Raw genomic sequence first — 21973 nt, forward strand, 5'->3', positions numbered from 1 at the left:
AGCTCTCTGTTTCCCATTAGTTAGTCAATCCTTTATCCATGCTAATACATCACCCCCAATGCCATGAAGTCTTAACTTGTGCTGTAACCTTTTATGTGGCAGCTTATTAAATGCTTTTTAGAATTCCAAATACACTACATCTACTGGTTCCCCTTTATCCACCCTGCTTGTAACATCCTCAAAGAACTCTGATACACTTATCGAACACAATTTGCCTTTCACAAAACCTTGTTGACTCTACCTGATTGTATTATGATTTTCTAAGTGTCCTGCTACTACTTCCTTAATAATGAATTCTAGAATTTTCCCAATGACAGATGTTAGGCTAACTGGCCTATAGTTTCCTGCTTTCTCTTTCCCTCCTTTCTAGAACAGAGGTGTTACTTTTGCTGTTCATTGGATGCTGGCAGGCTTTTCAAGCATGAGGCTATTACAAGAGAGCCCATTTCTGTCCTCATCCAATATCTAAGCGCGCACAGACATTTTCCAGGAGAGAACACTGATTAATTAATAGCCAAAAGTTTCTGGCTGATATTGTTTACTGCCAGTTGTAGCCAGGGCCAGGGAGAGAAATCACGGGCCCTGGTGCTTTTTCTGTTTCTGGACCCTCAGGTACGTCAGTGCAACAGAACTTCTGAGAAGCCAGAGAACAAAGACTGAACAGCTCATAATTGTATCTGTTTTGTAAGTCTGAAGACCCTGCTGCTTCCTTCTATAATATATTTTCAATATCTACTATGCAACCCAACTTTATCACAATATCTTGATAGGTAAAAAACTCACAAAAAGTACCAAGATAGAGTGGGATAATAGGAAAGGACACAAAAGGACAAGATTGCATTCAACGGAAAAGATTCTTGAGAATCATGTGCAGGTTAAAACAGATTACTGATTCATTATGAGCCCATTATGCACTCCTATCCTAGCAATCTCACCCCATAAAACCCGTTCACAGTAAACTTGCATTAGAAACAAAATAAACAGAACTCCAGCCATGATTCTATCCTCTGTTCACAAGATAATTATGGATGTCAAAGGCCATCTAGCCCAGTTCATCTCATCCATCCCAGAATGACATACAAACATACATATGAGGAGCAGGTGTAGGCCATTCGGTCCCTTGAGCCTGCCCCACCATTTGATGACATTGCCCACATTATACCAGTGACTACAACTCAAAAGTACTTAATTGGCTGTAAAGCGATTTGGGACATCGTGAAAGGTACTGTATGAATGAGTGTAGGTTTTGTCTATCTTTCATTATACCTGTAACAGTACTGTTACAGAGTAACAGTAGCAATGGTGATATGGGAGGCCCAAAGCTGATTCTCTAAGGGTAATTAATCACAGAGCAGTCAACTGATGTTAGGAAAGTGGCTACAAAGAAACCTCTACATTGACAAAACAACTGAAGTCTGTAGATAATCTCTCTCCCCACCCCCCAATCACTCCCCTCTGACCTCCCTCCAACATCCTCCCTCCAACCTGCCCCAACTCCCCCTCCAACCTTCCCCCCAAACCCCTCTCTAACCTTCCTCCAACCCCCCCAATCCCCCCCCCCCCCCCCCCCCCCCTCTAACCTCCTCTCCACACAGCATCCAATTGGTTGTAAAATTGCAGGGAATTGACTTACCATTTTTCAAGCCTTAGTTGCTGCTGCTGCTTCTCAGCTTCAGGCAGCTTTGTAGTTTTCTGGCAGGCTTTTCAAAAACATAAGATTGGAATCGTGAAGCTACCCAAAGACCAGAAGCAGCTGCAGCCAGTGAAATTGACCTGACACTGACCAGCTCAAAAAATATCCCAACTCTCAGCCTGACAGGTCCATTTTTTTTTAAGCCGGCCTTCCAGGTCTGCAGCTCTGGCTGCTCAGAGCGGACAATGAGAAACTGTTTAAAACACAGAGGTCAACATTTTACAGTGGAGGCGGGGCCATAAAATGTGGCGAGCCAGTCCAAATTCTATAGGCAGAATTTTGCCGTCGGGGGGATGGGGCAGGCCCAACATGGATCACGCATCATTTCGATATTTTGTTTGGCTGGCGCGTGCCAACCGAAATGTCAATGGCCTGTTAAGGCCATTAAAAAAGTAATTACATTTGTTGAGAACACTGCCTGTCCGACCTCAAGGTTAGTGGGGGGCAGGCGAAGAGCCCAAGCGGCCTTCACATTTTTCAGGACACCTCATCCACGGGCGGGATGAGGTTTCTTGAAGCTTTTATAAAATGAATAATTAAATTTTCCAAACATCATCAACATGTCCCGACTCATGTGACACTGTCACAGGAGGGGACACGTTTAAATAAATTTTTACTTTTTTTTATTAAAAAGTTTTATAATCCATTCAGTTCCCCCTGAGGCACGGAGCTGCCTCAGGGAGATTGCTGTGCTCTTCCACGCGCGTACGCAAAAGAGCGCGGAACCCCGACTCTCCCTCCTCCCCCTACCCGCACAGGTAACGCTGAGCGCAGCCGGCCGCGCGTTACGCTGGGCGGGCCTTAACCGTTGACTTTGACGGAACCGTAAAATCCTGCTGCTGTAAAATTCCACCCAGGGTCCAGGTCCGGACACAGGCCCGGCCCCCACCCCCACCTCCGCAAGACGTTCTGGCACCATCTGCACTCCCCTCTCCCGGGCCCTGGTCGTAGCACCTAAATGCAGCACTGGCACAGGTCAACTAATGAAGCTGAATCAAGCAGATCCTTCCTCAGGGCTGAGTGGTCTTGTTTTAAACTCCAGGTGTGGCTCATTTTGCCAAGTGGCAGATTTAAAAGGGAACATATATCAATTTCCACGTTTGGTATAAATCTGACCTGGTTCAGTTCAAAGAATATAAAGCGACTGTTTTTTTTGGTCAGTGACAATATTTGGTAAAGAACCTCTGAGGTGAACGAGTTACCGATTCATTCCTGCCAGAAGATGTAACTCGAAAACGTTCACGTTTCCACTGTTGTTCATGCCCCTCTTGACTGATTTCACGTCCTTTGCATGGGCACTACAGGTGACTGTTGCTGCGGGGAAACTGCTGGTGAAGGCGACCTTCACACAGAGGGAGGTGAGAGGCCACAATCCTCAAAAAAGGTTACCACGGCGATGATGGCAGGAGCCCCCAACCCTTACATCATTGCCAAAGGACTTCAGTGCCATAATTTGCATGTCACAGCTGTACACTGCAGTAGTAACTCGCGTTAAATGGAAAATAACTGCGCCCAGACTATTTTACTGTCTTCTTTCATGCATGCACACTGCTATACAGACTATTAAATTACTGTGTTCCATCTGGATAAATGGATGAAAGCGTCAATTTATAAATTAATTTTAATTGTGTTATTACTGCCCTGTTATGATATGGGTGACTTTCTCATTAGTTATAAAATCTAAACAACTGATTTCAAGTGGACCAATCCCTTGCTAGGCCAACCATTCTCATTTTAAAGGTTATTTTCCCTTCCCTTCCAATTTCCTTCTGTCCTATACTGAAGGTGCTGAATCGAGTTTGGGGTACTATCTAAGGATGTTTTGTAGCCAGATCCCCCTCCCCAGTTCGTTGCCCTAGCAGCCATTTTTCCTGCATGGGCATAGACCACGGGGAGTGCCTAAAGCTCTAGTTGTCATGTGCCTCATAGTACAGATGTTGCAGCCTTCGCATCTCACATAGAAATTTTGGGCAATTGCTCCATTAATGTGCATATATTGTGAGCTACTATAGCTGGCCGATTACAATATTTAGAGTTAGGGCTAGATTTTCCCAAGGGCTTTGAGATCTCGATGTTGGGACCAAATAGGGGTTCGGAGTGTTATATCGATCCCAGATCAGTTGGTGAAGTATGAAACCAGACATTAATACTTCTCTTGATAATAGGTTTATTCATAGAATGCAGCATTACGTGTGTCTGCTTCCTACCTACTAACCCAGCATTCCAGCATTTTTCTTTACACTCTTTTGAGTGGAACAAATTAACCAATTGAAACTAAAACCCAATTGATAAAGGAAAACTTTAAAGGAACATTGCCAAATTAAATTAAAATGTCTTTTTGGGGGCCATTGATGCACTCCAGCCCCCGCGGTGTCCACCGGTCATGGAAGTTTCGCTTTACAAGTGCTCTAAGCACTTAATTAAACAATGCCCTTCACCTCTGTATCTTAATAACATAATTAACATACGTTAACACCAAGCCCACATTAGTGGCAACGGCCCACCTTGCAATCTTCCCTAAGGTGGCTTCCATATTTGGTCGCCTCCCCACTTGGTATCCCATTGGGAACAGTGGGCCAGGCTCTCGATGCTGCTGGACCAATCGGAGGATGAGCAGTTCTGGAACCTCAGCAGCCTCACCGGGAGAGGTGGGCACTGCTGAGGCAGCTTGGGGGGCACGGGGATACCTCAACATGGAGGTGTCCTTGGAGGCATAGATTTAAAGTTACAATTATTAGGGGGTGAAGTGGTTAGGTCCCTTGGCGAGGTCTGGATGCATCATTTGAGCTGTGATAGTGGCCTTTCCGGCCTGTGGCCCCGTGTTTGGGGGAATGGAGCCTCCAGTTTCGATAGCGCCCCCAGCCTGCCACGAGGAAGCTGTCTCCATTATGACAACAGCCTCCACACACAGAAGGTGGGGGAGGGGGGCACGGTGGCCATTCCACTGGTGGAAAAGTGCCAGTAAGGCTGCAAAATGAAACCAAATAGGGTCTGTAATCAGCTTACTTGACTGCCCTCCTCTCAGGCAGCTGATCTGGATCCCACCTGCCAACGGGAATCTTCCCCAGTCACAGGAATGCATGAGGAGCTGTCCTGATGCCTGCTACCCTCTACATTTCCTCAGCCACCCTTCACCTCGAAGCCTACCATCAGGGGGCTGGGGAAATTCAGACCTTAGGGTAGATCCACCACCGAGAGAGCAGGGCTAAGAACAGACCTCTTGAAGCTGACAGGACTGTGAGGTTGAAATTGAACAAACCAGTGGATTAAAAGCTGTAATTACAAATAGAAGCTGAGTTGCTAGGGAGTCGGCCCAAGGCTTGGATGCCGCAGGCTTAGACATGCTGTCCGATTATGACTGAGCACCGTCCTGTCTTCACTAGAGTACTTTACAACAATGTTTACTACATGGCAGTCAGCGGTCGTAACCTTGGGAGATAATTCTCTCCCAACCATCCCACTCCAGCCTGGGTTATTGAGGGCAGTTGTAATGCTGACCATGGTCATAGTGAGTTGATGTCACTGCATAACTGAGGTCAGATCACTCAGCATAAAGCAGGGTCCTTTCTATTCAGCATGGCTGAATATTATACCTCCTGGTTCACTTAGCCTCACCAATCCACAGCAAGTCACTTATGTAGCAACCAAATAGATGAATGTGGATTATCTATGGTTATCTATTGTACTAAAAGACAATTACATAACCTTTTAATTACCCCTTCCCAAACACATACATCAAAGAAAGGTGAAGCCTAGAATAAAATAGTTATTTTTTTAATGAAGAAAAGTGGGCTAATCTGTATTTGTTGCTTAACATTTTACATCTGCCTGCACTTTCTGTCAACTTATTCCATTATAAATTCCTTTGTCAACATCAATAATGGAAATTGTTTATGCAAATTTGTCACACTGTTAATTACACACTCCTACCAATGAAAATGCTGCATCAGCCCAACAGGCCTGACTATGTATTTGCAGCATGACCATATACAATTTCTAGAAATAGAAATTATGAAAATAATGGCAGAATATATGACTTTAAAATTGTGACTTACTACATATCCAAGCCCAGGGAAAATTACTCCCATTGCCCTAACCTTGCCTAACCAAAAACCGAATGGGAGATTGACTAGATTTTTTTCCCCCTGTTCGGCTTTCCACTTAGTGTATAAATTAGTGCATTAGTCACCCAGATTTTATCATGGTCTGTCTTCACAAATTCACTCTGCACAGTGTCACTGCGATATCACTTTCTGTAGCTAATGCAATCGCTGTGTGCAAATGGTTTTCACAGTCATGAATCAGCCATAAGCACAGTGTTACTTCACTATGAAAGGTGACTTAGAGTATGTTAACACACTGCTAATGTATCAGTGTGGGTCTGCTAGTGTTTATGTATGCATGTACCTGCATGCATATGTGTATATGTATGTCTTTGTGCATATCTGTGTGCTTTGTGCATATGTGTGTGTGCTTTGAAACTATTTTGATTAGTAATATTCCTGAAGTCATTTTTTTATGCGGTTTTGCAGGAATCACTTTGCCGTGTGTGGTCCCAGGCAGTAGAGGCTCGGTGGGTCGACCCGGAGTACCAGGGCTCCCAGGTAAGATCTCTGTGCAGAAATGTTTGTATGGTGTACAACCGAAATGTTTCCCAGGGCAGTACCTGCCTTTGATAACTGTGGTAACTTTTCTGCAATGAGACAGAGACATCTGCTGGAATGTAAAGCCTGTATGAAGAAATGAAAATCGAATTTCCATGGCAGTGGACCTTTATTGACTAGGCAATGTCTCAATTTGTCACCAGTGGGTTTTTTTGGGCATGTACCTAACAATTTGAAGCCTTTATATACAGAGTGAGTTTCATGACAAGAGGTGAATGTTCAAAATGCTGTTATAACAAAGTTAGTTAATGCTAATTAATTGAGCTCAAAAAACAAGTTAGGCTCCTATTGAGAAAGAAGTTCTTAAATTTAGACCTAGGTAATTAAATAATGAAACAAAAACAAAAAGTGCTGAGAAAAATCTCAGCCGGTCTGGAAGCACCTGTGGAGAGAAACAGAGTTAATGTTTCAAGTCCAATATGACTGCTTCGGAACTCAAATTAAATAATGGTTTGTTATTCAGTTGACAACAAGAATGTCTGGTGGCAGATCACTATTTGCACTGTTTGGGGAAAGATGTATCTAGGATTTTATATTTTATAGAATTTTTTATTGCCGGCCGTGACACTGTGATCGTGCATGTTGCATGGGAGGGAATGAACTCAGTGGACTGAAGGCCTTTATTCTGTTCTATGGTTCTTTATTGCATTTTTAAAAATATGACACACCATTACGTGGTAGTTTGTTTCTACACATCCTGCTGAGATGTTGCAGGTCAGAATGGATAAAGCAACTGCGAAATGATTCATTTGCAACTCAGCTGCTAACTACTGCAGTCTGGTCTATTGATCAGTGGTGTGCAGCGCATTAGCAAGGCACGTGCTTTTATCTAAGTCTCAAACCATCGACAGAATTAAGAGTTTCCCCTTTTTTGTTGCTGACTCTGTCTTCATAGTTATTTTGGTCAGTTGCCATTCAAACATTCAAAGCTGAAAGAGACGATTGGGACAATGCAGTTTGCTCATTTTTTCCCTTGCATAATGCAGCTGTGGATAACTTACTTGGGAAGAAACCTGTACGCTGATATGTAAAAGAATTGTCCCTGGACTGTATCCCCATCTGTAAGTAAGTCAGTAGAACAAGTGTCAACATCTACTGCAATATGGCATTAGAAAGTCATTTGGTGACAACCCACAATGTGAAAAACAGAGGTGTTAGGAAATCTGAGCAGTTTATAGAATATATCTTAAGGTGGTATTTCTTCTTACATGCCAGTTAGCAGGGAAGCAATCAAATAAGAAATGTTTTCCAATTTGCAGCTTTAACTCATTCTTCATTCTCAAATGCTTCATAGGTCAGAAAGGTAGACCAGGTTTTCCAGGCAGTCCAGGACAACCAGGATTTGATGGACCAAAAGGACCTCCTGGAAATCCAGGCTTGTTGGGAGAATCAGGCCGCCCAGGTATGTGCTTGACCATTAAACAGAACTTGCAATAGATTGAGAACTGCATGGGCACCTGCAGCCGTTCGCAGGTAGGAATTTGCTCCTGGTTTTCTGGCATTACTTGGACAGGTGGGGTGAAAAGATGGGTAGGGACTGGTGGATGCATGTGAATGAGATGGCAATGTGGAGTGGCATCATTATCATCCAAGTGGCAGTACGTTAGTCACACCTGTATACCGAATGCCAGTCACACCTGTATACCAAATTCTAGTCACGCCTGTATAGCGAATGCCAGTCACATCTGTATAGCAAATGCTAGTCACATATGTATTCCGAATGCCAGTCACACCTGTATACCAAATTCTAGTCACGCCTGTATAGCGAATGCCAGTCACATCTGTATAGCAAATGCTAGTCACACATGTATACCGAATGCCAGTCACATCTGTATACCGAATGCCAGTCACGCCTGTATACCGAATGCCAGTCACACCTGTATACTGAATGCCAGTCACACCTGTATAGCGAATGCCAGTCACGCCTGTATACCGAATGCCAGTCACACCTGTATACCAAATTCTAGTCACACCTGTATAGCGAATGCCAGTCACACCTGTATACCAAATTCTAGTCACGCCTGTATACCGAATGCCAGTCACACCTGTATACCAAATTCTAGTCACGCCTGTATACAGAATGCCAGTCACACCTGTATACCGAATGCCAGTCACACCTGTATACCGAATGCCAGTCACGCCTGTATAGCGAATGCCAGTCACACCTGTATACCGAATGCTAGTCACACCTGTATACCGAATGCTAGTCACACCTGTATACCGAATGCTAGTCACACCTGTATGCTATAAGCATTCAGCGTTTCTAGGCACCAAGAGAAACAATGGAACTTTAAAACAATATAGCAGGAACTTAAGAAAACGGATGTCCTGTCCAATGTCCTTAATCAGTTGCAGTTCAAATTGGAAGGAACCGCATGGAAACTTTATGGATGTGGCATGGCTCTTTAAGTTGCTCAATGTGTTGTTTAATTTCAGCAGCAACCATTTTCTGCAACTCGCACGCACAGAAAGCGAAATGATTCGGACCTGTTCAAAATGATTCAAACACATGGTGTTGGTAGTCAGATGGATGGGTGTAAGTCACTGGAAAGGAGTACCCTGACCTGCATCTCTCCACCAGTTTGTCACTGGTGCTGTCTGTGATCCTGCAGTAACCTGAAAGGAACAGCAAAGTAGGTAATGAACAACAGAGGTCAGTGAAAGGGAAAGGTTTGTGCCTGAGAATGAAGCTTCATCTCCCTCTTCACTGAACAGATAGCTCTGACATGACTGCTGCTCTCTAATTCGAAGTCTCCATTTGGGAGTTGAAACTCTTCAGGGAGCCAACTGCTGGGCTGGATGCCAGCTGTAGGACACATCTGTAAGAAATGCCTTATAATCCAGTTGCAGGATCATCCTTTTCAGGCTGAATCCCACCAGGCTGGGACTGAAGCTTCCAAAGTATCTTCTGCCTCCAGACCAGGATGCTGATTGCCGCTGGCCTGTGCAAAGCTGCTGCTGATGGAGAAGGAGACAGCTTGAAAGGGATGCACATGGTCAGGGTGAAAGATTTATATTCCAGGCCTGAACCTTGCGTTACGAGGTCGGGCGTGTGCCCGACCTGAACGCACATTAAATTGCGCAAAAAGATGTCGGGCGTGTGTCCCGACGTCATCATGCACACGTACAATATTGAGGTCGGCGGACATGGGCGGGAGTGGGAGCAGCGCCCATCGGCAATTAAAGGGCCAATGAAGGTCATTAAGAAGCCTAGTGACCACGATTTTACATTGCCGTGCGATTTTTAGCTTGTCACACGGGCAAAAGACAGGTGGGTGGAATTCACGTTTTCATCATTTCCTCATCCACGGGTGGGATAAAAGGCCCCTGGAGCAGCAGCACTTTCTCTGTCATTGCCAGTTCATTACTGTGTGAGTACAGAGCTGTCCCACAGTTTCTTGGTATCTCATTTGATTGTCAAACCTGCCTTTCAGCATCTCTGGTCCTCATCTTCCCTGGAAGGTTCCCCTCAGTCTGGCAGCACAGAGCTCCTTCATTTTCAAGGCACTGCTCCTCTGTATCCCATCTTATGGGGATAGTGTATTCCGCTGGTGGAACCTTCTCTGAAGAGGAAGAGAGGGGCAGGAGAGAGAGGAGGCCAGGTGGGCACGGGCAGTGTCCCAGGGGCAGACCATTAAGAGGAGAGACATGGGCTCAGTTGGCGCAGGGCCAGCAGGGAGGCTAAGGCAGGAGGGCATGTCGAAGAACAGCATCTAGAGTGTTCAGGCAACGCTCCAACTACCTCCAGATGTCCAAGGTCCAGTGCCTTCGCCTCTCCAGGGGCACAGTGACAGCATTATGTCACATGATAGGTCTGGAAATCGCCTCCAACTACGTGGGTGGACACCCCATGCTGGTGGCTTTTGAAGGTCACAGTGGCCCTCAATTTGTATGTCTCCAGCTCTTTTCAGGGCTCAGTGGAGGATCTGTGCAGAGTTTCTCAATCAGCTGCACACAGTTGCGTGAAGCTTGTGACTGATCCTATCTTTAGACATGTCCACACGGTCATCCACTTCCGTACAGATGAGGTAAGCCAGGCGGAGAGAGCTCGAGGCTTCGTGTGATGGCTGGGTTCACCCGCACCCAGGGTGGAATAGATTGCACTCACATGGCCATCAAGGTGCCAGCAGAAGAGCCTGGAGCTTTCGTCAACAGAAAGGGGCTCCACTCAATGAATGTTCAGATCATCTGTCACCACAAGACACAGATTCTTCAAGTTTGTGCCCAATACCCTGGGAGCTCACACGATGCTTACATCTTACAGCACTCACAGGTACCAAGGCTGTTCATGGCTCCTGCACGAGTGGATGGAAGGCTCCTGCGTGACAAGGGCTATCCCTTGAAGAGGTGGCTGATGACCCCATTCCGTCACCCAAGAACCGAGGCTGAGGAGAGATACAACAGGAGTCAAACCTCCACAAGAGCGGTGGCGGAGAGGACCATGGGATTGCTGAAGATGCGCTTCAGATGCCTGGACTGGTCAGGTGGAGCATTACAGTCTCTTCCAGAGTGTGTCTCCCTCATAGTCATCGCATGCTGCACCCTGCACAACCTGGCTCTGGCAAGTGGGGATCCACTGGAGGCTGAGGAAAGCGAGGCAGCTCCAGAGGCCAGAGAGGATCACTCAAGCGATGGCTCAGAGGAAGAGCCTGGGGAGGTGCAGTGTGAGGACCTCAAGGCAGAGGACAGGAGCCCTCAGGGACGGAAGGATGCCAGGGATGCTCTGATGCAGCAAACCTTCTGCTTGGCTTTCAAGGCATCAATGCCTTGTCAAGCCAATGGCTCTGTCTCCTTTGCTAACGAGCAATAACTGAGAACCCAATCGAGTACACCAGCACCAGACACTTCATACGTTTACAAATCTGTGCTGTATCTGGCACCTATTCATACCATCCGGCCAACTCAACCCATTTAAGTCACATAAATGTTTATGTTCCTTCACATGAACAAACAAAGTGTCCACCCCTAACACGAGTCAAAATAATTAACACAAAAAATGTCACCCACGACACACCCCTGCTGTGCTCAAGGTGCATTCAGCTCCCGTGTGCAGGTGCTGCATCTTGGTGCCCACCGCCCTCAGCAGCAGTGGTGTGGGAGGCAGCCCGCTGATCCAGCTGCCCTGGTGGCCCTGATGACCTTGGCGGCCGGCATCTCAGCAGGCTCCGCCTGGGAGGGTGCATTCAGCCCCATGCCTGGACACTCCTCAGTCATCGCAGCATGTGTCTCCCTCATAGTCATCGGATGCTGCACCCTGCACAACCTGAAGATCAAAAACCTCACCATCTTCTGCAGCCCAGAATTGTAGATATTGCTGAATCCTTCTGGGTGTTGCTTTGCCAGTTTGTCCTTCAAAATCCTTATTCACCGAAAGATATTGTCAAGATCCTTTTTCATGTCCACAAGTGCCCTGGTATGGTGCTGGTACCGTTCTGTCATCTGATTTAGCCTCTTGCTTGACAGATTGTTGAAGTTCAGTATGCTGCAGGGTGCAGTGGCCACCAGCAGAGGGGCGGAGGAGCTGGTGCCCTGGTCCAGAGCGCCCTGAAGAAGCCCATAGAGACACCAGGCAGCTCACCTGCCAGCATGAAGTGTGTTTGCACCTCCCCACTCACCATTGATGGACGGGTACCTAGCATGGAGACCAGGTGCCTGATCCATCTCTCACACTGGCAGTGACCTCTGCAGGTCCGAGTGCAACCCCAGGAACCCCTGAGTCTGCTCCTGAAGCTGCCACTCCATGAGAGTCATCACTCTCTCAATGGAGGAGGCCGTGCGCTCGGTGTTAAGGGTCAACGCAGAACTTGTGGATCTCTGGATCCTTGGATCTCTGCCGGATCTCCTCGTGCATCCCGCTGGACATCCAGTATCTGCCACCTGTTGGCAACTCCAGAGGCTCATCGTCTGCCTCAGACACAGCATGGTCCTGGTCTCCATTGTGCTCCCACTGCCGGCACCCTGGGACCTCTCTGCCTCTGCCAGCCCCTCATGTGAGTGTGATGTGCCCTTGCCGCTGTCCATTACCCGCAGAGCCAATACCTAATGCCCACCGACGTAACGTGTGAGTATCTGCGCTGGTGCCTGGTTCAGAGAGATGTGCAGGTGTGCTGTTTTCCTCGAAGCTCAATGGGGGGGGGTCCTCAGGGTCACCGGCAGCTCCTGTGGTTGGAGCATCTGCTGGAGGAAGGTATAAGACATTCACTCATAGTCACTAAGCATGCTAGGTGGGCGGAGGAGGCAGTGGAGACCTGCTGCTTGGTGCCATCTGCACTGGAGCTTCAATGGGCTCTCTGGCTACGACAGTTCAGTTTCTGATGAGAGGAGCCCGTTATGCTCCCAGTACCCACCGCACACGCATCTGTCACCTGCACTCTTACCCTCATCTGAGACCCCCGCCTCACCGTGACCAGAGGAGCGAGCTGGCCGGTGCCATTCCAGCACCAGTGCATCGCTTTCATGCTTCATGAGGATGCAGAGATTTGGCACTCCTCCACCTGTTCTGCGGCGCTCCACAGCGTTATGACTCCTCCTCTCCTGACAGGGAAAAATAGCCTCATTATAGCTCGGTCTCCCTGAAGGTCCTTTCCTGGTTCCCACCCACCCTCCCACCCGGCGTTAGGTGGGCCATGTCACTGTGGCATATCTCACCCAACAATTCACTGAGGCCAGTTGTGATGACATCCCAGCCTTGGTAGGGCACACTTCAGTGCCAGCTGGCCTGCACACTCTTAGACCCCTAAGCGTTCGAGCAACGAGCACCCGACTAAAGTTCTCCGCACAGGGCCATGTCATTTCTGCACTTACCCCTGCTGACCGCAGTAGATCATTGAACCTTTTGTGGCACTGAATCCACGTGCGGTGCACCACGCCGTGCCCATTGACCTGGGCGGCGACCTCTGTCCAGGCCTCCTTGGTCTGGTGGGGCAGCCTTCTCTTGTTGTCCCTGGGCATTAAGATGTGCCGCCTGGCACTGACCTCCTTGAACAGCATTCCCAGGTACTCATCTGAGAAACGGGGGGGCGGTGGCGCAGAGTGCCCACCCAACTTGCCCTCCCGCCTTCCATGACTGCCAGGTGCTGAGGCCATGTCTGTACAACAGGACAGTTCTTGAACAGCTTCCAGACAGCTCCCTTAGCCTCCACCACCACTCCTGACAGCCTTCCGGGAGCTGCCTCTTCCATTTTTAGAACACCCTGCCAGGTCCCCAGTGGACCCGGCGCCCAACACGCCCTCAACCCCACGCATGGAAAACACATCCAGCGGTCACGTTTCACGCTGGGTGGGCCTTAGTTGGCCACCCAGCGTAAGATCGTGTTCGCAGAACGACCTCGGCTGGGAGCGGGTTTTACTTCGGTTCCTGCTGCGCCGATTTTGGGTGCACCCCAAGGGCAAAATTCAGCCCCTAGAAATTTCTGAACCCTGTCCTCATGGAAAACAGCTTAATCTTTGGCACAATTCGTTGAATGCACTCTTCATCATTTTGGAGTGCGTTGGAATTCTGCAGTGAAGTCATCAATATTAAAAAATCCTGATCGTACTCCAAAGAATTTCTGTTTTACAACCAGCCTGCTGCTGATATATCTGTTGAGACTGGCAGCAGGTTTTTACTGCCCGTGCGGTTTCTTTGGATTTATTGTTTGGAATTTTCTTCAGTCCGTGTGAGGCAGCTTAGGAGGCGAGACCAGGAGCAATGTTGTAAAATAGCATGTTGGACCAGCCATCTGATGCGTTCCTGCCTCAGAGTGACCTTGTCGGATGCGGGGTCAATCTGGCAGCGGCTACCCCACCCGGTGGTGAGCAACCAGTTAGGCCCATTAATGGGCCGACTGGGGCAAGGGTGATGGCACCGCTGGGATCCTCCTGACGACAGATAGGTCCCACGCCGAGATCGGAGCCGTCATTTAACTGGAGCTGGCTTCCCAGTCGCAGACCAGGGCCTATCAACGCTTCCTCTCACTCAGCCCAGGATGAATCCGCTGGGATATGGGGCCGATCTGTGGAGAGGTTCCCTCTTTACCATGATGACCTGACAGCTGTAGTTTTTAATTTTTCAGAGTGGTGCAGAGAGTGCTTCCGATTGTGGCACTCTCACGATCTCCTGCCTGCCTTAGCAGCGTTTAACCCTCCCGTTGGGACTGCCGAACGGACATCGCTACAGTCCCTCCTATTGGATCTCCTGTTTCCATGGCCCACTCACCATTCTTAATTGGATGGGGTTCCCAGAGGCAGCTTCTTAACTTACTGTCTCTGGGAAGATCGCAACTGAAGCCTGCCATGGCCATGTCTGGCTTCCTGGCACAGCATTGAGGCCGACATTAGGATCACGATCCAAACAGGAAAAGCCTCAGCCTGTTGAATACGTTTGTAGCAAACCAGCACAATTCTGAACACTTCCTAAGGTATCCATGCCCATATAAACTGCAGAGGCAGTGAAAGGGAAGGCAGCTTTGTGACCTACACACACTCTGTACTTGAGAAAAATTTTGAATTAATACATTGAAATTGAACCCTGCCGACCTCTGTGGAGTGCGGGTAATTTGAATGCCCACTGATTTTCGACCAAGAGGACACTGACCCTGACGTGCTGACAATCTTCACATGGAATGTTCTTATTTGTGTGACTGTAGTATCTTGGGACCAGCTCAGTTCGTGCAATCCTGTCTGTCATCCTTTCTGTGATTTTTTTTGTACTTGAGGCTAGAATTTACCAGCCCCCAGGAGATGGGCTGGAAGGCAGGAAGTCTCATAAGATGGCGGCTATAGACATTGGGAGAGGAGCCCGACGTCTTCCTGCTGCCACAGGATATTCCCACTGGAGTGTCACAGCTTTCTGGAGGCAGGCGGCCAATTAAACCAATTAATTGGGCAATTATTCTCGCCCCCGGCGGCATTGGGGTAGCCCACACCGTGTAGGCAGACTGCCAGGTTATCCATGGTTGCCTCTCAACAGGCTCCTAGAGAAGGCCTTCACCAATGGCTGCTCCATGCCCCACAGAGAGGCTGCTGTGGCAATGGCCACCCCAGGGACCCTGATGCCTGAGCTGGAGGGTTTATACTTCCAGGGCTTGCCTGCCTGACCCCAGTGTAGTCAATTTTAAAAAATGTACCTGGCTTTCAAAAGCAACTCGACATGGAGGCCACCCTCTTCTTCTTGCAGCCTCAGCAGTGGCCAACTTATCGGTGCGTTGTTGAGCTACTGGCCCTCTGATTGGGCTGACAGTTCTGAGAGTTGGGCCATTGTCGTCAATTGGACGTTGGTCCAAGATCATTGCCACTAAATATGGAGCTCGCATGGGCTCATGACCTTCTTTCATCATGGCGCTGGATAGCCCTGGACTTGAGAAAATTTCAGCCTAAATCTCTCTCCTCTCTCTCCCCTCCACTTTCATATACATATATAATATATATTTATATATCTCCTGCCTTTTTTCTGTGGTCATCTTTTTCTTTATTCTTTCATGGGAGGTGGGCATCGCTGGCTGGACAGCTCTTAATGCCCATCCCAGCAACAGTGAAGGAACGGCAACATAGTTCCAAGGCAGGACGATGAGTGGTTTGGAGGGGAATCTGCAGGTGGTGGTGTTCCCATGTGTCTATTGCCATTGTCCTTCTAGATGGTAGTGGCCGTAGGTTTGGAAAGCCCTGCCAAAGGAACCTTGGTGATCTTGTATATGGTACACACTGCTGCCACTGTGCATCAGCGGTTCAGGGAGTGAATGTTTGTGGATGGGGTGCCAATCACATGGGTTACTTTGTCCTGGATGGTGTCAAGCATCTTGAGTGTTGTTGTTGCTGCACTCATCCAGACAAGTGAAGAGTATTCCATCACACTCCTGACTTGTGCCTTGTAGATGGTGGAAAGGCTTTGGGGAGTCAGGAGGTGAGTTACTCACCCCATGATTCCTAACCTCTGACCTGCTCTTGTAGCCACAGTATTTATATGGCTGGTCCAGTTTAGTTGCAGGTCAATGGTAAACCCCAGGATGTTGATAGTGAGGGATTCAGTGATGGTAGTGCCATTGAATGTCAAGGGGCGATGGTTAGATTTTCTCTCGTTGGAGATGGTCATTGCCTGACACTTGTGTGGCGCAAATGTTACTTCCATTTGTCAGCCCAGGTCTTGCTGCATTTGGACTTGGACTGCTTCAGTATCTGAGGAGTCAAGAATGGTGCAGAACATCCCCACTTCTGACCTTATGATGGAAGGAAGGTCATTAACGAAGCAGCTGAAGATGTTTGGGCCTAGGATACTACCCTGAGGAACTCCTGCAGCGGTGTACTGGGACTGAGATGTTTGACGTCCAACAACCACAACCATCTTTCTTTGTACTAGTTATGACTCCAACCAGCGGAGAGTTTCCCCTCTGATTCCCATTGATTCCAGTTTTGCTAGGGCTTCTTGATGCCACACTTGGTAAAATGCTGCCTTGAATGTCAAGGGCAGTCGCTCTCACCTCACCTCAAGACTTCAGCTCTTTTGTCCATGTTTGAACCAAAGCTGTAATGAGGCTGGCAGAACCCAAACTGACTGTCGGTGAGTAGGTTATTGCTAAGCAAGTGCCGCTTGCTTCTATACAGTACTGCTCTATCCTTCCTTATTCAACAGGACCTCCTCCATTCCTTCACTTTTGATGTGTGTACAGGAGGAATGGATTTTTGATATTTGCCCAAGAATAAGATGATTTTTAAGTTTCACACTATACCATTATTTTTGCATGTTGTATAACAGTTTTAGTTTTGGATACTGGGTTAAAGCACTGTGCCAGCGTATTTTCCTTAAGTACTGCAACTTTCATGAGAGGTCTTGTAGAGCAGTGGGTAGCGCCCCTGCCTCTCAGCCAGAAACTCCGCGTTTGAGTCCCACCCCAGAATATGATGGCCAGGGAAGGTACACTCATAATGTAGCCACACAGGTTAATTATCAATCTGCAAACCCTTCCAACACACGCCAAGGGCAGGAAGTAAGAGCGTTACATTCCTGGACAGTCATGTGATGGGAAGAAACTTGGAGCCTCTACCATCATTACCCAAAAGCTACAGACTACAACATGCGTGTAAAATACATGTTTCCAGAGCAACTCAGACGCCCTTAGTGATTGATAATACACCACCACCATTGCAGGTCTCATTCATTTCTTACAAAGTTTATGTTTTGCTTAAGACTGGTTTGAAATCTTACAGGGTTTCCCGGACCACGTGGTGATCAGGGACTACCAGGTCTCCCTGGACTGGATGGAAGTGAAGGCTCTCCTGGAAAAATGGGTCTTCCAGGATTTCCTGGTCAAAAAGGATTCCCAGGTGATGTGTATGGTGCAGAACCAGGTGCCCCAGGTCAACCAGGTCAGCCAGGAAAACCGGGATTGAAAGGAGCTCCAGGAGATTCTGGGTTTCCAGGACCTAAAGGTAAAGTTCTAGATGTGTTTACTTTGCTCTTGAGGCTTCAAAATTAAAACTAATTTTGCTGCAGGAACCGTCTAATATTACTGCCACTTCCTCGAAGATTTGAACTTTCAGAATTCTTGCACAGTTAACTCACAATGGGTTATAAATTGGTTTAGGCCTACTTTTGGGCCTGAAATAGGCGGTGGGCCAGAAGCACAAGCCAGGAGCCTAAGGCCCACCCAAAAATTAACCTTTGGCCACATTAGCATAATTACGGCAAACTGTAACTCCCCAATCAATATCCAGAGGCAGCCCACCACCCCCTTCCCATTTATTTAGGCTGGCAGAGGGCCCCTCAAATTGGCTTTGGTTTAGGTGGCGGGAAGGGAGGTTGGGGGAGTGAGCGTGGGCTGACAGAATTCCTCAGGAGAGCCCTTCGCTACCTCAGTATAAAGGTATGCTTCAATAGGAGGAACTTAACATTTTGCTGCTAATCTTCGGGGGCTCCTGAACAGGCTGAAGAGGGGCTTATGTTGGTGAAAGAATTGACTCACTTCAATGTCTCTGCCCATTTGCTCGCGTGTGACTGGATTTCTTGTATGGCACATTCTGAAATGAGGTTTTCCGTGAGGAGTTAATTTTTCTTAAAAGAATGAAAGTTAAGCTTTCAATTTAAGCCTATTTAACGAGATTTCTTTTCAAAACAAAAATGTTTTCTCCCAGGTTTCGACGGTAGACCAGGGTTTCCAAGTCAAAAAGGTGAAAGGGGAGTTCCAGGCTACCCTGGGCGTCGAGGCTTGCCGGGCCCTAGTGGACCAGATACCCAAACAGGTTTCCCAGGAGAAACGGGGAGACCCGGTGAGCTCGGACAACCAGGTAAGTCATGGAATGACTGGCTGAAGTCAGCCAGATTAAACAAGCTCGGCTTCTACCAACAGTTGTCATTAGACAGTGAACGCCAAACGTTTTGCAAATCCAGTTGACTGGAATAACCAACAAGTGGAATGGAGTGAAGATTAAACCTGTATAAAGCTCTAAGGGTGTGCTGCATTGGGAATAAAGGTCAGACTATTTACAGAGAAAATGTATATGCTCAATGTATGTTTAATAATGAATGAATACACGGTTATGAAACAATTTATAGGTCTGCAGCTTTAATTCCAGGTGTAATGTTCAATTTCCATTACTAGGTGTTGTTTGTGAGCTCCATGAAAACAGGAGCTTACAGCCCAACTCCAGATTGCATTCCATTGGATTGACGTTACCTTAAGATGCACATCCCAAGAAGAATCAGTCCCAGATCTCAGTGCACTGAATTTTAAAACCTTGAATGCCTTTCGCTTAAGAATTAATGTCTCTTTACTTTTTGTTGTTTTCATTTTCTTCTGCTGCCTTCTTTCACAGTCTCCTCCCCAGAGTAAGCTCTTCAGGTGGCGGAGAGAGGCAGTTAACTCCATTTGTTTCTTGGTGTTTGCCCTCAGTATTGCTTTACATTGGATGGCAGTTGGAGATTAGTACGGCACTCTGTGCAGCTGTCTGATTAAAAACAGCAGATGCCGAAAAGATATTTCCCCTCTCAGGGAACCTAGAACTAGGGGGCATAGTTTCAGAAAATGGGGTGGCCCGTTTAAAATGGGGATGAGGAGGAATTTCTTCTCTCAGAGGGTTGTGGATCCGTATGGCTCACTCTTGCTCCTATTTCTTATTGTCTCCTGTTTTAATGTTAACTATCGTGCAGGCTCTTCTAGGCTGGAAGGCTGAGAGAGAACCAGAATTGGCCAACAGGCTTTCAGCGTGTATCTTCCTTCCATTTGAAGGACAGGGTCAAATATAGAATAAGCAGGCCCTTCTGAAACTAGGTATCATCCTTCATGCGGAACAGCAGCATGATCTGGGTCATCCATCAACATGTATCTGCCAAGTGATAATGGATGAAATGTTCTGAATCATTCATCTATCATCCTCCTCCTGTAGGGATGTCCAGAGACTTCTGATTAAGATTTTGTTCACAAGTGCTCTCAGTCTCTTTCCATGATCTGTGTATGGGAATCAATGAAATGGGGTGAGGTGGATGGTGTCAAGTATCTTCTTCTGCTTCTCTTCTGATGCTGGTGATGGAACTAGAATGCTTCAGCACTGATATTTATTGGTCTTGGCCAATAAACTGTTGCTAACACTTATCTGCTTGAGGAATGCACACTTAATTCACCGAAAGCCCTGTGGCTTGATCCCGCCACCTTCTGGTTGGGAGTCAGGTTTGTGATTTCATGAGATAACAAGTCATTTCACATCTTTTGTTTTTGAGGGACAAGTTTGATCTGTCATCTCTTGATATATTTTAGAGGGAAATTCTCCCTTTTTTTATCTGACTCTTTCTGTTCATCTGTTCACATATGTTGTGTTCTTCCATGCTTCTGTTCCATTCATCACCCACCAACTTTCCATATTTGGTCTCAATCGATTGGGTGCGGTTACTGCATGTAGGCTGCGAAGGTGAGAGGGAGTTTTCTGTAGCATAAAGCGAAATGGCCTAACACTCCTGCTTTATCAAGCTTTGGTTGTTGCTGTAATCATTTTGCCTGTAGAGTGGAGCCCGCTTATTATTGTACCTTAATTATATGTTCAGTACTTTTCAAGAGGTACGCTCTCTGCCTCTTTCATATGACCAAAGGCATGTTGGAGTTTGCTGAAGAATTGCAGTTTTAAAAGTGCAGGTTGGGATGGGGAGCAAGAGAGTCAGAGGGATGTCAATGACCCTAGTTCAAGTTGTAAGAAAAAGAGTGGCATAGAATTATTCCAAAATTACTGTGAGATGATTGAGAAAAACAAACAATGCTTGTACAATGGTTAGGTGTGCGTAAATAAAAAAAGGGAATTGATACCTGACATCTTACCATACCTTAACCTGATCGCAAGGGTGTGGAGATCCCCTTTTTTTTGAATTAATAAAATTGCTTTGATTCTTACAGACTGATCTGAAGATCCAGTCATCATTTGGATTTTTTCAAAGCCAAACTGCAAATTCATAATGCTTCAATTGTTTTTTTGCCCAAGAAAATGAGCAGGCTCCACTATAATTGTGCTTATGGCTAAAGCTATGTCAATGGGTGGTCAACCACAGCAGTGAACATGTGTTTAACGTAAAGCAGTTAAGTTACCACCAGATTGTTGATGTGATGCTTGTTTTCAAACTGTTCTGGCTTCTTAGCACAACAGCTTAAATATCTCTGGTAATGATAGCATTGTCTGGTATGGTGATATTCACACTCATTCTTAGAAACAAGTTGCCACTTTTCTGATTTCAAAGTGATTTTTTCATTGCTAAATGATGAAAAGATTGCAGGACCACAAGACTATTGTTGATTTTTCTCCAAGGCACTGAGCAATAGGGAGGTGATCATCCCCTAGGCTTATGCAGTGGTTCTGTTGAGTTAGCCAGTTATACATTCAATACACTTTATCCTTCCCTTCTTTCCCTTTGGAGACTGCATAGTGTTCACTCAGTGCTTTACTTTTGATGACATGGTTAAACTTAGCTCAAACGATGAGGCTCTGAACTTAATTTCTGCCGTCAGTGGCACAGGGCACTGGAGCACTAACAGTCTTCACCAGCTGTTGATCCCAATGTGTTTGCTTATTTTAGTCAATCGATAGTGTTTCTGGATTGAATGATGCTCCATTATAATGGCAGAACAGCAATACCAGGATTGATAGCCTGACAATTATTCTCCTCTGTTCAGTTGAGAGGTTTATGCTGCTGCCAGGTTATTACACTTCATTAAAAGCAAATTACAAAAAAGATGGACTTTTTTGTTGCTGTTCCCAATTCAGCCCTCCCGTCTTGAAGGTGCTGACTAGCATAGCGGTATGTTTTAACAGGTGCAAGGACCCAGCCTAGGGAGTCAGCATCCTTAACGTGTGAGGCTATGCAGTGAGTGTTGCAGTGTGGAATGAACTCCATCCTGTCTTCCCCAGTATTCACACCTTCCATTCATATTGTGTTGCAATCTAAACAAAATTTGTGTGCCCTTGCTTCCTCGCTCAGGATACCATGAGGGCTCTATTGCTGATCTCGTTCAGATTGGATAACTCAGCACAGATCAGGATCAAATCTGGAATATTAGCATTGACATCTTTGGCATATTAGCTAGCATAGACCTATCTACACAAATAACTGTGTAAGAGACTGAACTGAAGTACCAGAGCTTGCTGACACAGTTGAAGTATTGTGGCT

At 46.8% G+C, this 21973-nt stretch overlaps 1 protein-coding gene across 4 annotated transcripts in view; it reads left to right on the plus strand.

The window, feature by feature from the left end:
• col4a6 (collagen, type IV, alpha 6) overlaps positions 1-21973 on the plus strand; it is a 414921-nt gene that overhangs the window by 325994 nt on the left and 66954 nt on the right. For 3 of the 4 annotated variants that reach the window (XM_078547579.1, XM_078547580.1, XM_078547578.1), the window contains 5 exons: positions 2998-3051; positions 6226-6297; positions 7652-7759; positions 17539-17760; positions 18463-18615. In XM_078547579.1, the coding sequence (XP_078403705.1) occupies positions 2998-3051; positions 6226-6297; positions 7652-7759; positions 17539-17760; positions 18463-18615 (609 nt within the window). The remainder of the gene's footprint in view (positions 1-2997; positions 3052-6225; positions 6298-7651; positions 7760-17538; positions 17761-18462; positions 18616-21973) is intronic. The other variant, XM_078547582.1, reaches the window with a different exon arrangement.

The sequence above is a fragment of the Cetorhinus maximus genome, chromosome 8 (assembly GCF_964194155.1).
Source record: "Cetorhinus maximus chromosome 8, sCetMax3.hap1.1, whole genome shotgun sequence".
NCBI lineage: Eukaryota > Metazoa > Chordata > Chondrichthyes > Lamniformes > Cetorhinidae > Cetorhinus > Cetorhinus maximus.